This window comes from Hemiscyllium ocellatum, chromosome 13 (assembly GCF_020745735.1).
Source record: "Hemiscyllium ocellatum isolate sHemOce1 chromosome 13, sHemOce1.pat.X.cur, whole genome shotgun sequence".
Lineage (NCBI taxonomy): Eukaryota > Metazoa > Chordata > Chondrichthyes > Orectolobiformes > Hemiscylliidae > Hemiscyllium > Hemiscyllium ocellatum.
This window is the reverse complement of record NC_083413.1, coordinates 63,245,321-63,258,768: the sequence shown is the minus strand read 5'-3', so window position 1 is coordinate 63,258,768 and position 13,448 is coordinate 63,245,321. Positions and strand designations below refer to the sequence as shown.

Sequence of the window (13,448 nt, the reverse complement as noted above, 5' to 3'; positions counted from 1 at the left end):
CATAAGCAATCACCTTAAAGGTATATTATATATCTTGCTTTGAGGCATGACACAACATCACTTCTTTTAAAAAGAAATCCCAAACAAATATACATCATTGTACATAGGCAAGTGTTGTCAATGCAATAATTACAGAGACATATAAAACCAAGTTAACAAGATTCAATATTACATTTTGAAGGATTGATTGAATTGTTCTGATCTGGTGATCATATACTCACCAGGAGAGGTATGTTATTGGTGGATGCCCTCTTGTTGCTAGCTGCTATTGCTCAGGATCATCACACAGCCATTACTATTGGAGCTTTTCTCTTGCTCACTGTGCGCATGGTTGGTGTGTCTGGATTTCTAGGAGAAAGTGAGGACTGCAGATGCTGGAGACCAGAGTTGAAAAGTGTGGTGCTGGAAAAAACAGCAGGTCAGGCAGCATCCGAGGTGCAGGAGAATCCGACGTTTCGGGCATAAGCCCTTCTTCAGGAATGAGGCTGGTGTGTCAAGCAGGCTGAGATAAAAGTTGGGGGGAGGGAATTTGGGGGAGGGGTGCTGGGAATACGATAGGTGGAAGGAGCTGAGGGTGAGCGTGATAGGCCGGAGAGGGGGTGGGGATGGAAGGATGAGGAAGAAGATTGCAGGTCAAGAGGGCGGTGCTGAATCCGGCGGTTGGGGCTGAGATAAGGAGAGGGGAAATGAGGAAGCTGGAGAAATCTACATTTATCCCGTGTGGTTGGAGGGTTCCTTGGCGGAAGATGAGGTGCTCTTCCTCCAGCGTCGTGTGGCCAGGGTCTGGCGATGGAGGAGGCCAAGGACCTGCATGTCTTTGGTGGAGTGGGAGAGGGAGTTAAAGTGTTCAGCCACGGGCCGGTTGGGTTGGTTGGTGCGGGTGTCCAGAGGTGTTCCCTGAAACGTTCTGCAAGTAGGTGGCTGTCTCCCCAATGTAGAGGAGACCACATCAGGTGCAATGGATGCAGTAAATGATATGTGTGGAAGTGTAGAAGAATTTGTGACAGATATGGAAGGATCCATTGGGGCCTTGGAGAGAGGTGGTGGGGGGGAGTGGAGGTGTGGGCGCAAGTTTTGCACTTCCTACGGTTGCAGGGGAAGGTGCCGGGAGTGGAGGTTGGGTTGGTGGGGGGTGTGGACCTGACGAGGGAGTCACGGAGGGAGTGGTCTCTCCGGAACACTGATAGGGGTGGGGAGGGAAATATATCCCTGGGGGTGGGGTCTGTTTAGAGGTGGCGGAAATGATGGAGGATGATCCGATGTATCTGGAGGTTGGTGGGGTGGTAGGTGAGGACCAGTGGGGTTCTGTCCTGGTGGCGATTGGAGGGGCAGGGCTCAAGGGCACAGGTGCGGGAAGTGGAGGAGATGCGGTGGAGAGCATTGTCAACCACGTCAGAGGGGAAATTGCGATCTTTGAAGAAGGAGGCCATTTGGGTCTGGATGTCTGGATTTCTAACTTGCAATCTCTGTCTGGTGCATGTTTCTGGTAGTTCTGTACCCCCTCACTGAGTTTGTGTCTATTTCATTCTCCCTCTGTTTGAAGACAGAAGACCTGTAGTTCCTTCATTCTCTGTGGCTGTGACTGTTTGAAGCTGATGCACAGTTATGATGATGAGTTCCATGTTTCTGGTAACCCTGTCACTTATGATCCAAGGATACCTCTACCAGGTAAAGGGTTTCAGGAATTAAAGTACAACTTGCATTTTGGCACTAACGTGTGAATTTACTACTGCATGGACTCTCCGAGTTCACAGATGAACAAAGCTGGGTGAACTGTGGGCAAGATGCAGAGTTGTTTCAGTTTGATTCGGACAAATTGAGCGAGTGGACAAATACATGGCAGATGAAGTATAGTATAGATAAATATAAGGTTATCCACAATAGGAACAAAAGCAGGGAGGCTGATTATCTATCACCTGAATGATGATAGATTGGGAAAGGGGGAGGTGCAGTGAGACCTGGATGTCTTTGTACAACAGGTCAGGCAGCATCCAAGGAGCAGGACAATCGACGTTTCGGGCGTAAGCCCTTCATCAGCATTTCTGCTCCTGGATGCTGCCTGACCTGCTATGCTTTTCCAGCACCACACTCTTGACTCTGATATCCAGCATCTGCAATCCTCACTTTCTTCCTGTCTCTGTACTACCGGTGCTGCAAGTCAGTATGCAGGTGCAGCAGGCAGTGAAGAAGGCAAATGGTGTGTTGCTGTTCATTGTGAGAGAATTTGAGTACAGTAGGAGAGATATCTTGCTGCAATCTTACAGGAGAAAGTGGGGACTGCAGATGATGGAGATCAGAGTCCAGAGTGTGATGAAGGGCTTATGCTCGAAACATTGATTCTCCTGCTCCTCAGATGCTGCCTGACCTGCTGTGCTTTTCCAGCACCACACTCTCGACTGCAATTTTACAGGGCCTTGGTGAGAGCATACTTGAATATTGTGTGTAGTTTTGGTCTCCACGTCTGAGAAGGATGTTCTGGCTCTGAAGGGAGTGCAACAAAGTTTTAGCATTGTGATTCCTGGGATGGCAGGAAAGAAACTGGATTGGTTAGGACTGTGTTTGCTGATGTTTTGAAGAATGTTGTGGTGGGGGGAGCACAGAGGAGAATCTCACAGAAGTCTATAGAATTCTAACAGGACTAGATAAAGTTAGTGCAGGGAGGATGTTCCTGATGACCAGGGAGTCCAGAACCAGGGGTTCATAGCCCAAGGTAGGCGTTTGTGGAGTGAGGTGAAGAGAAATTTCCTCAGCCAGAGATTGGTGGGTGGGCCTCTGAAATTGTCTGCCACAGAAATTGGTTGAGGCCAAAACAACGAATGTTTTCAAGACAGTTAAAAATATTTCTTGAGGCTAAAGAGATTAAAGGTTATGGTGAGAAAGTGAAAAAGGGTACTCAGCTGAATGATCAGCCATCATCATATTGAATAATGGAGCAAACCCAGAATGCTGAATGGGCTATTTCTGCCCTATTTTCTATGTTTCGGTGAACTGTTATATGAGGTAAGATGGGTTTTTGTCGGTTGTACTAAGAAGAATAGCCAAGGCCTTTTCTCCAGCCGAGGGGAGTCCAAACCCAGAGGGCATGGGTTTAACATGAGAAGGGAAAAATTTAAAAGGGACCAATGATGCAACTTTTTATGCAGAGGGTAGTGCAGGAATGGAATGAGCTGCCAGAGGAAGTGATGGAGGCTGGTTCAATCACAGTATTCAAAGGCATCTGGATGGGAACATGATTGGAAGGGTTTGGACAGATATGGGTCAAATGCTAGTAAATAGTATTTCAGTACTTGGTTGGCATGGACAAATTGGACCGAAGGGTCTGTTTCCATGCTATACAGCTTTGTGACTTGAAGTGTACTTGTTAGGGTATCTGTCTTTTAAAGTGCAAAGTGGTAATATGGGGTTGGCACTACCTCCTGTATCAATTTTGGCTTTCAGGTGTGTGAACCTGCCTTTTGGGGACATGCAAAGCTAATGACCATAAAATCGCCTCCTTGTTTTATACCATCAATGTAGCACGTGAAGTTGACGATATGGAAGGCTTGGTCATCTACCAAAGGTTGCTTTTCAGTTTGTTGGCTGTTCACTTTGTCGATATGTTTGTACCTGTTTGGAAGAGTCTCAATGCTGCCTAAGTTTAGTGTTGTACCACTGTGTTGGTTGCCTGGTTCTTGTTCTGGCTCTGGTTCAGCTTTTGAGATCTGATTTTCTGCCTGTGTGTCCAATGTCCTTGATGCCATGTGCTTTTCAGATTGGAGGAAATGCCAGATAACCTCTGTGGGTGTGACAAACTGCATCTACTTTGGAGCTCTATGCTGACTATAGAAATAGTGTTATCAGCATCCAAAGTATGGAATGGCAGTTGGCCTGCCTCTGTGGCTTCATGCTGGTAGCCATCTTCCAGCAATGTATTGATAGTATGGCCCTGTTACTTACCCAGAAACTCTTTCTAGAAAGCTTTGATCAGAACAGAAGTGATTACAAACTCGTTTAGCTGCCATGTGAATTCTTGCTCACAGAAATCATACCCATGCCCTTTGCAGTGGCATTTGGTATCAAAGTCATCAATAAATCTTTGGGCTTTCTGTCTATACACCATGAGTCAGAGTTTGTTAATCTGGAAGTTGAATTGTAGTTTGAGCTGGTCTTCAAGTACTCTTCAGATCATCACCTGATTTTCTTTTATTGTCCAAGGAAAAAATCGATGTGCTTATTTGGTGAAGCCCCTCCTTTCTGAAAGGGAGTACTATTTTAAGAGATCCATTGGGATCATTTGGCACAATCTGCTTTGCAAAGCTTGTGGAGCTGTGCTTCAATGAAGGTGTCGCTTGCTGCCCAATTTGCAGACAAATTGTTTGCCTTCCATTTCCTTTGCTGAAAATGTGTTGCTGGAAAAGCGCAGCAGGTCAGGCAGCATCCAAGGAACAGGAAATTCGACGTTTCGGGCATAAGCCCTTCATCAGGAATCAGATGAAGGGCTTATGCCCGAAACGTAAAATTTCCTGTTCCTTGGATGCTGCCTGACCTGCTGCGCTTTTCCAGCAACACATTTTCAGCTCTGATCTCCAGCATCTGCAGACCTCACATTCTCCTCCTTCCATTTCCTTTTGCAACATTTCGAGTCTGATAGAACCAGGATGAAGAAGAGTTCTATTAGACTGTACCTTTACTTGGTCTCTCTTCACAGGTTTGCTTCTAGACCTGCTAAGTTTCTCCAGCATTTTGTTTTGATTTTAGTTATGCTGATAGTGTCCTTTGATTGTCAATGTTAGCTTTAAACATGTTAGAAGTTTTTTTAGCGGCAGATTTTATTTTTCAACCTGTAAGAAGCCTTTTACTGCTGTGTCTTAATTTTTATATTGGGAAAGAAATTGAAACATTATGCTTTAGTTTTGTAAAAGAGTTAGAGAGCGGCTAGCTTAATAGTTCTTGAACTGTAACAAGAGAAGGTGCATTTGCTTCCTGGTTATTTAAGTTGGAGATGTGTACTCACTTAAAGAATTTAGTGTGCTTGGTTGTCCAAACGCTTTGATGTCCAGGGCTGTCTAACCTTCAGTGGAGATTCTTTTATGAGCAATTTGTTTTTTACTGCATTGCCAATATTGTGTGAGGTGCTACCAAGATGTGATATGCTTTAATATACTGACGATACGCCATTATCATGCTATGATACATTGATTCTGAAGAAGGGGTTCTTCTATTGAGCTTCATCAATGATACATACCAGCTTCAGTGTGTACCAAGATGGTACACAGCAATTCACCAAGACTCCTGTAACACCTTACAAACCCATGTGTTCCACCATGTAGAAGAACAAGAAGCACCTGCATGTTCCAATTCACGCCACAAAGCATCTGGACTTGGAAGTATAGTAGCATTCCTTCAGTGTTGTTGGCTTAAAATTCTGGAACTTCCTTGCATTGTGGGTGTCCCCATACCATAAGGAATACAGTGGTTTAAGAAAGCAGATGGCCAGTGCATTCTCCAGGGCAATTAGCCAATAATGCTCACATCCCATGAACAAATTTTTAAGAATGATCTAATTGAAAGTTGCAGCAGGTTTTTGGATGTTGTAAATGACCTGCTTCTGTTTCTGTGTTCATGGCTGGGCTCCAATTTAGAAATCCTGCAGAAATGCCATTCTGCTAATTCACTATATATTATCAAGATTGAGTCTTATGTTATCAGAGAAGCAGAATGTTTGCAGATAGTAAGTGTTAAAAAGAAAGCATTTCAAAATTAGGAAGATTTTGGATAAGTTAAATGAGGAAAAATGTTTACAGATTATTGGCATAACAGCTGAATATTTTAAACAAATTGCTTGCAAATTAGGCAACCCTGGTCATTTTCCAATTTATCATCTGGGCATAATTGCAGCATTTGTTATGGTTAGTAATTAGAACAGAGGAAATGTTCGGACAAAGAGCTCCAAACCCCCATTGTTCCCTGTGAACATTGCCCAGAATATTAATTGATTTTATCCACTCAAATAAAGAAAATATATATTTTTGTGACTATGCTTAATGAACAGTTAGGTAATGTGCACAATGGGAAGAAACCATTTGGGTTTGGCTCTCATCTTATTATGATGTCACTGTAATCAGGAGTATTCTACTTTCGAGAAAAGAAATTAAAGCATAGAATCCATCTTTTGTGAGACACAGAAGGCTATAATGAAGGGTTACTTAATAGTCATCATTGATTTCAGCAAACGGGATTTCTGAGTCTGACCGGAAAATGCATTGCAGCATTCTCCAATTAATCGGATCAAAAGACTTGCATTGTGAGAGTCGGGCTGATAAAGTGTGTTGGACTATAGTCTCTACATGTTTGTGAACTCAGTGAGGACAAGCCTGCAAACCGTGGCAAACACTTCAGCTCTTCTGTTTCTGAAGATTTAGAAATGTCAACTGATTTCAGTGGATACTGGAAAATGATATCCAACGAGAACTTCGAAGAGTATCTAAAAGCACTAGGTAAAAATCTGAACCATTGGTGTTGATGTAAGCTGAAATTGCACTCAGTATTTGGCACGATATTTAAACTAATGCTTTGAGAATTGACAGTTAGGTGACAAATTTGATATCACCGCAACTTTTCAATGAGAGTAATGTTGCCTGTTGAAGTGTTTCTGTGTTTTGTTATGGAATCAATTTAACTAGGGCTCTGTTTTTAAAAGGAAATTGTTGCTGTAATTGCAGATACATTATTAAAACCTAATTATAAAATATTAGAAGTTTTTCATTGGTGATGGAGTGCTCTGGATGATGAAAGATATAAGAAAAATGCAAGTCTTTCATTAATACCAATTCAACAATATGCAGCATGACTGAATTACAGGTGATTTAATTTACTTTAGGAATCTCCTCCTACATCAAACATCAGAGCCTTCATTTTGATTAATGTCAGTGACATATCACATATCAGATAATGTGTAAAGTTAGAGGCTGTTCAGATTACGTTGACCCCACTCATTCCCAGTACAGACTTAAGAGGAAAGGTGGAACAGGTGAGCCCAAATCCTTTGGAGTTTAGAAGAATGAGAGATAACTTGATAGAAAGATAATAAGATTTACCTGCTGAGGTTGGCTACCAAGTAAGTGCTCCCTTTGTGTGGAAGACAAGAACAGAGGGATACTGTTTAAGAATATGAGGTCTCCCCTTTTGAAATGGAGACGAGATGAATTTCTTTTCTCTCAAAAGGTCACGACTATGTGGAATCCTCTACACTTAAAGCAATGGAGGCTGAATTAGTGAATTTCTTCCAGACTGAATAAAATAGATTTTTGATAATCAGTGAAGCCAAGGGACTCTGGGAGGACAGACAAGAAAATGGAGTTAAGACCACAGCCAGAGTGGTCATAATCTATTATTAGTATTCACAAATGTGATGGGGATGTCACTAGCTGGTCAAAATTTATTGCCAGTCCCTAATTGCCCTTGAGAAGGTAATGGTGATTTGCTGCCTTGAACTAATGCAGTCCATGTGCTGACAGTCGACCCACAACACTCTTAAGGAGGGAATTCCAGGATTTTGACCCAGCGACAGTGAAGGATCGACGATATATTTCCAAGTTAGGATGGTGAGTGTCTTGGAGGAGATATTGCAGGTGGTGGTTTTCCCATTTATCTGCTACCCTTGTCCTTCTGGATGGAAGTGATTATGGGTTTGAAAGGTGCTGCTGAATTTCTGCAGTGTATCTTATAGCTAGTACACACTGCTGCTACTGAGTGTCGGTGCTGTTGAGAGGGGATGCTTGTGGATGTAGTGCCAATCAAGCGGCTGCTTTGACCTATATGGTGTCAAGCTTCTTGACTATTACTGCAGCTACATCCATCCAGACAAGTAGGGACTTGCCCCTGTTAGATGGTTTATAAGTGCTGGGGAGTCAGAAGGTGAGTTAATTGCTTCAATATTCTGACCTAATCTTGTAGCCACTGTGTTTATATAGCAAGTCCAGTTCAATTTCTGGTCAGTGCTAACACCCAGCATGTTGATAGTGAGGGATTCAGTGATGATAATGCCATTGACTATCAAGAGATGGTGGTTAGATTGTCTGATATTGGAGATAGTCATTGCCTGTCATTTGTCTGGTGTGAATGTTACTTGCCACTTGTTAGCCCAAGCCTGGATATTGTCCCAATCTTGTTGTATTTGGCCATGGACTGCTTCAGTGTCTGAGGAGTCACGAATGGTGCTGAATGTTGTGTAAAAACTGGTGACCATCTCCATTTCTGACCTTATGATGGAGGTCATTGATGAAGCAGCTAAAGATGGTTTGGCCCAGGACATTATCTTGAGGAGCTCCTGGAGCTGCAATGACTGACTTCCAACAACCACAACCATCTTTCGATGTGCCAGGTATGACTAACCCACAGAAAGTCTTCCCCCGATTCCCATTGATTCAAGTTTTGCCAGGGCTCCTTGATGTCAAGGACTGTCACTTGTTAAATGGTTAAGCAGATTTGAAGAGCAAGAGCATACAGCTATCCCTAAGTCCTGTAGTCATATTAATGGATTCAACTCATAATACCACATTAACAGTATGTAGACTAGACTGTATATATGTCAAAACGTGTGGCACTGTAAAAGCACAGCAGGTCAGGCAGCATACAAGAAGCAGGGGAATCGACGTTTCGGGCATAAGCCCTTCATCATTTGCCCGAAACTTTGGCTCTCCTTGGGTGCTGCCTGACCTGCTGTGTTTTTCCAGCACCACACGTTTTGACTCTGATCTCCAACATCTACAGTCCTCACTTTCTCCTAGAGTGGATATATACAAGATAATAATGATTTTTTTTTTATTTTTCTATAGTATACAATTTTCACTTAATACCATAACTAATGTCACAGTATAAAGTTCAATGTTGGATTTTGTTTCAGTTCAACATATGATTACCTTCCATTTTTGCATAGATGTAAACATTGCTTTACGGAAAATTGCGGTTTTGCTGAAACCAGACAAAGATATTGCTCAGACAGGAGATCACATGATCATTAAAACCATCAGCAGCTTCCGGAATTATCTCATGGAATTTGATATTGGCAAGGAGTTTCCTGAGGATTTAACTGGGATAGATGACCGCCAATGTATGGTAAGCATTGTGTGACTGAAAGATCCTGTTAAACCTCTGATTAGGATGGCTTTTGCTGTTAGTCCAAATTTTGGAAATACTGCCAAAACTAAGCATACACCAATCACTGTGAGGCCAGGATTGTAACCAGCGTTTTAATGCTTCTATATATTGAGTCAAATTTGCAGTGGATACAAACATTCTGTATGTATTTCAGACAGATTTGTGCCATTTTGTACTGGTAAAACAATGATGCGCCAAATGGTACTGGTATATTTTCTGTGTACGTAGTTCAGTAGCTTCCAGGGTATAGTTACTATATAGGAGAAAGTGAGGACTGCAGATGCTGGACATCAGAGCTGAAAATGTGTTGCTGGAAAAGCGCAGCAAGTCAGGCAGCATCCAAGGAGCAGGAGAATCGACGTTTCGGGCATGAGCCCTTCTTCAGAAATGAGGAAAGTGTGCCAAGCAGGCTAAGATAAAAGGTAGGGAGGAGGGACTTGGGGGAGGGGTGTCGGAAATGCGATAGGTGGAAGGAGGTTAAGGTGAGGGTGATAGGCTGGAGTAGGGGTGGGGGCGGAGAGGTCAGGAAGAAGATTGCAGGTTAGGAAGGCGGTGCTGAGTTCAAGAGTTGGGACTGAGACAAGGTGGGGAAAGGGGAAATGAGGAAACTGGAGAAGTCTGAGTTCATCCCTTGTGGTTGGAGGGTTCCTAGGCGGAAGATGAGGCGCTCTTCCTCCAGCCGTCGTGTTGCTATGGTTTGGCGATGGAGGAGTCCAAGGACCTGCATGTCCTTGGTGGAGTGGGAGGGGGAGTTGAAGTGTTGAGCCACGGGGTGGTTGGGTTGGTTGGTCCGGGTGTCCCAGAGGTGTTCTCTGAAACATTTCGCAAGTAGGCGGCCTGTCTCCCCAATATAGAGGAGGCCACAACGGGTGCAGCGGATGCAGTAAATGACGTATGTGGAGGTGCAGGTGAATTTGTGGCGGATATGGAAGGATCCTTTGGGGCCTTGGAGGGAAGTAAGGGGGGAGGTGTGGGTGCAAGTTTTGCATTTCTTGAGATGGCAGGAGAAGGTGCCGGGAGTGGAGGTTGGATTGGTGGGAGGTGTGGATCTGACGAGGGAGTCACAGAGGGAGTGGTCTTTTCGGAACACTGATAGGGGAGGGGAGGGAAATATATTCCTGGTGGTGGGGTCCTTTTGGAGGTGGCAGAAATGACAACAGATCATACGATGTACATGGAGGTTGGTGGGGTGGTAGGTGAGGACCAGTCGGGTTCTGTCCTGGTGGCGAGTGGAGGGGCGGGGCTCAAGGGCAGAGGAGTGGGAAGTGGAGGAGATGCGGTGGAGAGCATCATTGATCAAGTCTGGGGTGAAGTTGCAGTCTTTGAAGAAGGAAGCCATCTGAATTGTTCGGTATTGGAACTGGTCCTCCTGGGAGCAGATGCGGCGGAGACGAAGGAATTGGGTATATGGGATGGCGTTTTTACAGGGGGCCGGGTGGGAGGAGGTATAGTCTAGGTAGCTGTGGGAGTCGGTCGGTTTATAGTAAATGTCCATGTTGATTCGGTCACCTGAGATAGAAATGGAGAGGTCTAGGAAGGTAAGGGAGGAGTCTGAGATGGTCCAGGTAAATTTGAGGTCGGGGTGGAAGGTGTTGGTAAAGTGGATGAATTGTTCAACCTCCTCATGGGAGCACAAGGCAGCATCAATACAGCGGAGGAAAAGGTGGGGGGTGGTGCCAGCGTAGCTGCTGAAGATGGACTGTTCCACATATCCTACGAAGAGGCAGGCATAGCTGGGGCCCATGCGGGTGCCCAAGGCTACTCCTTTGGTTTGGAGGAAGTGAGAGGATTGGAAAGAGAAATTGTTCAGAGTGAGGACCAGTTCAGTCAGTCGAAGGAGGGTGTCAGTGGAAGGGTACTGGTTGGTACGGCCACAAACCTGACTGCCCCGGCCGACCCATTGTCTCAGCCTGCTCCTGCCCCACCGAACTCATCTCTGCATACCTCGACACGGTCCTGTCCCCCTTAGTCCAAGAACTCCCCACCTACGTTCGGGACACCACCCATGCCCTCCACCTGCTCCATGAGTTTTGCTTCCCCGGTCCCCAACGCCTTATCTTCACCATGGACATCCAGTCCCTGTACACCTCCATCCCCCATCACGAAGGACTCAAAGCCCTCCGCTTCTTCCTTTCCCGCCGTACTAACCAGTACCCTTCCACTGACACCCTCCTTCGACTGACTGAACTGGTCCTCACTCTGAACAACTTCTCTTTCCAATCCTCCCACTTCCTCCAAACCAAAGGAGTAGCTATGGGCACCAGCATGGGCCCCGGCTATGCCTCTTTGTAGGATATGTGGAACAGTCCATCTTCCGCAGCTACACCGGCACCACCCCCCACCCTTTCCTCCACTACATCGATGACTGTATCGGCGCTGCCTCATGTTCCCATGAGGAGGTTGAACAGTTACTGAGGAAATGTTGATAGTTTCTGTTTGAGACAGTGCATCGGGGTTTCACCTGCTGCCTGAGGTAGACACCAACGATCCTCAGAGAAAGTGAGGATTGCAGAGTCAAAAAGTGTGGCACTGGAAAAGCACAGCTGGTCAGGCAGCACCTGAGGCTTTGGGCATTAGCCCTTCATCAGGAACATGGAGGGGAGGTGGGGCCCAACAGCAGTTGAGAGATAAATGGGAAGGAGTGGGGCTGGGGGTGGGGGAAGGAGCTAGGAATGAGATAGGTGGGTGCAGGTGAGGGGTCATGGTGATAGATCGGAGTGGAGGGTGGAACAGATAAATGAGAAGGAAGTTGGATAGGTAGGACAGTTCAAGAGGGTGGTGCTGGGATGAAGTGGGGGGAGGGGATATGAGGAGACTGGTGAAATTGCCATTGATCCTGTGTGGTCAAAGATTCCAAATTCTAGCCACCCGATGCCTGGAGGAAGAACGCTTCATCTTCTGCCTTGGGGCCCTCCAACCACATGGGATCAATCTCAATTTCGCCAGTTTCCTATCTCCCCTCCCTCCACCTTATCCCAGATCTAATCTTTCAACTCAGCACCATCCTCTTGAATTGTCTTACATGTCCATCTTCCTTCCTACCTATCCGCACACCCTCCACTCTGCCTTCCCACCTATCCGCACCACCCTCCACTCTGCCTTCCCACCTATTCATGCCACCCTCCTCTCTGCCTTCCCACCTATCCGCACCCCCTCCACTCTGCCTTCCCACCTATCCGCACCACCCTCCACTCTGCCTTCCTACCTATCTGCACCACCCTCCACTCTGCCTTCCCACCTATCTGTGTCATCCTCCACTCTGTCCTATCACCATCAAACCCACCTTCATCTACCTATCGCATACCCAGCTACATTCCCCCTAACCCCACCCCCTCTTATTTATCTCTCAGCCCCCATTGGGCCCCCCCCCCCCCCCACATTCCTGATGAAGAGCTTATGCTCGAAACAGCGACTGTTTTTCTCCTCGGATGCTGCTTGACTGACTGTGTTATTCCAGCACCACCCTTTATGACACAATGATTCTTTGGTATTTTCAAAGAACTGCAAGGTGCTTCCAGTGATCTGGCCAATATTTATCCCTCAGTTACCAATTTACCAGCTCTATAACTTATTAGCTATAATTGGAGATATATATTTTGATGTTGTTAATGATGAAAATACTATGTAGTTGAATATTGCTTTCGTTTTAAAACTTTGAGTATATAATACTCTCCAATAAGTCAAAGCATGTTGGAGGATGAAATAAGTTCTCTCTCTGCAGTCAATTTGTTAAGTCAAGCATCTGATTATCTGAGTTAGAGGCAGTATTTCGCTTATATTCGACTGGATTTATTACTTTGTTGTGCATAGTGCACGGAGGATATACTTTGTGAAAGTTAGAAACCTGAAGACTAATGTCATCTGGTCAGTCACAGTTCAGGAGGTCTCATCTAATGCACCCATTTAATGTATGTTTTGAAATGTTAGTTCATTTTAACCAATTTAGTATCAATTCAAATTCTTAATACTTCAAAAGTTCCAAGCCATTTGTGACATCTTAGCTGTAATGACCAATTGGAATTACTATGTGGAAATTTCAGGAAAAATCAAGAAACTACTGAACATTTCTGGTGCAGTGGTTTCTGATAATTATTGTACAAAATTGAAAGATAGGCCTTCGGACTTTATATAATTCCTAAGGTTCCAAGTTAATTTTGCATTATGTAGAGTATCCATAGAATTGGCAGTCATGCTTCAGTCATTTAATTGAGTTGAACTATCGTGAACTTAAAATGTAAAGGAAATGTTGGCTGATTTATTATCTGAATTAAAGTACATCCAACAAAGAAGACTTCAGCTGATTAGAGACA

At 44.8% G+C, this 13,448-nt stretch overlaps 1 protein-coding gene across 1 annotated transcript in view; it reads left to right on the top strand.

The window, feature by feature from the left end:
- The first annotated feature begins 6,403 nt into the window (after window positions 1–6,403).
- Window positions 6,404–13,448, top strand: part of LOC132821917 (retinol-binding protein 1-like) — a 53,141-nt gene continuing 46,096 nt past the window's right edge. The window contains exons 1-2 of the mRNA XM_060834878.1: window positions 6,404–6,476; window positions 8,918–9,096. Of these exons, the coding sequence (XP_060690861.1) occupies window positions 6,404–6,476; window positions 8,918–9,096 (252 nt within the window). The remainder of the gene's footprint in view (window positions 6,477–8,917; window positions 9,097–13,448) is intronic.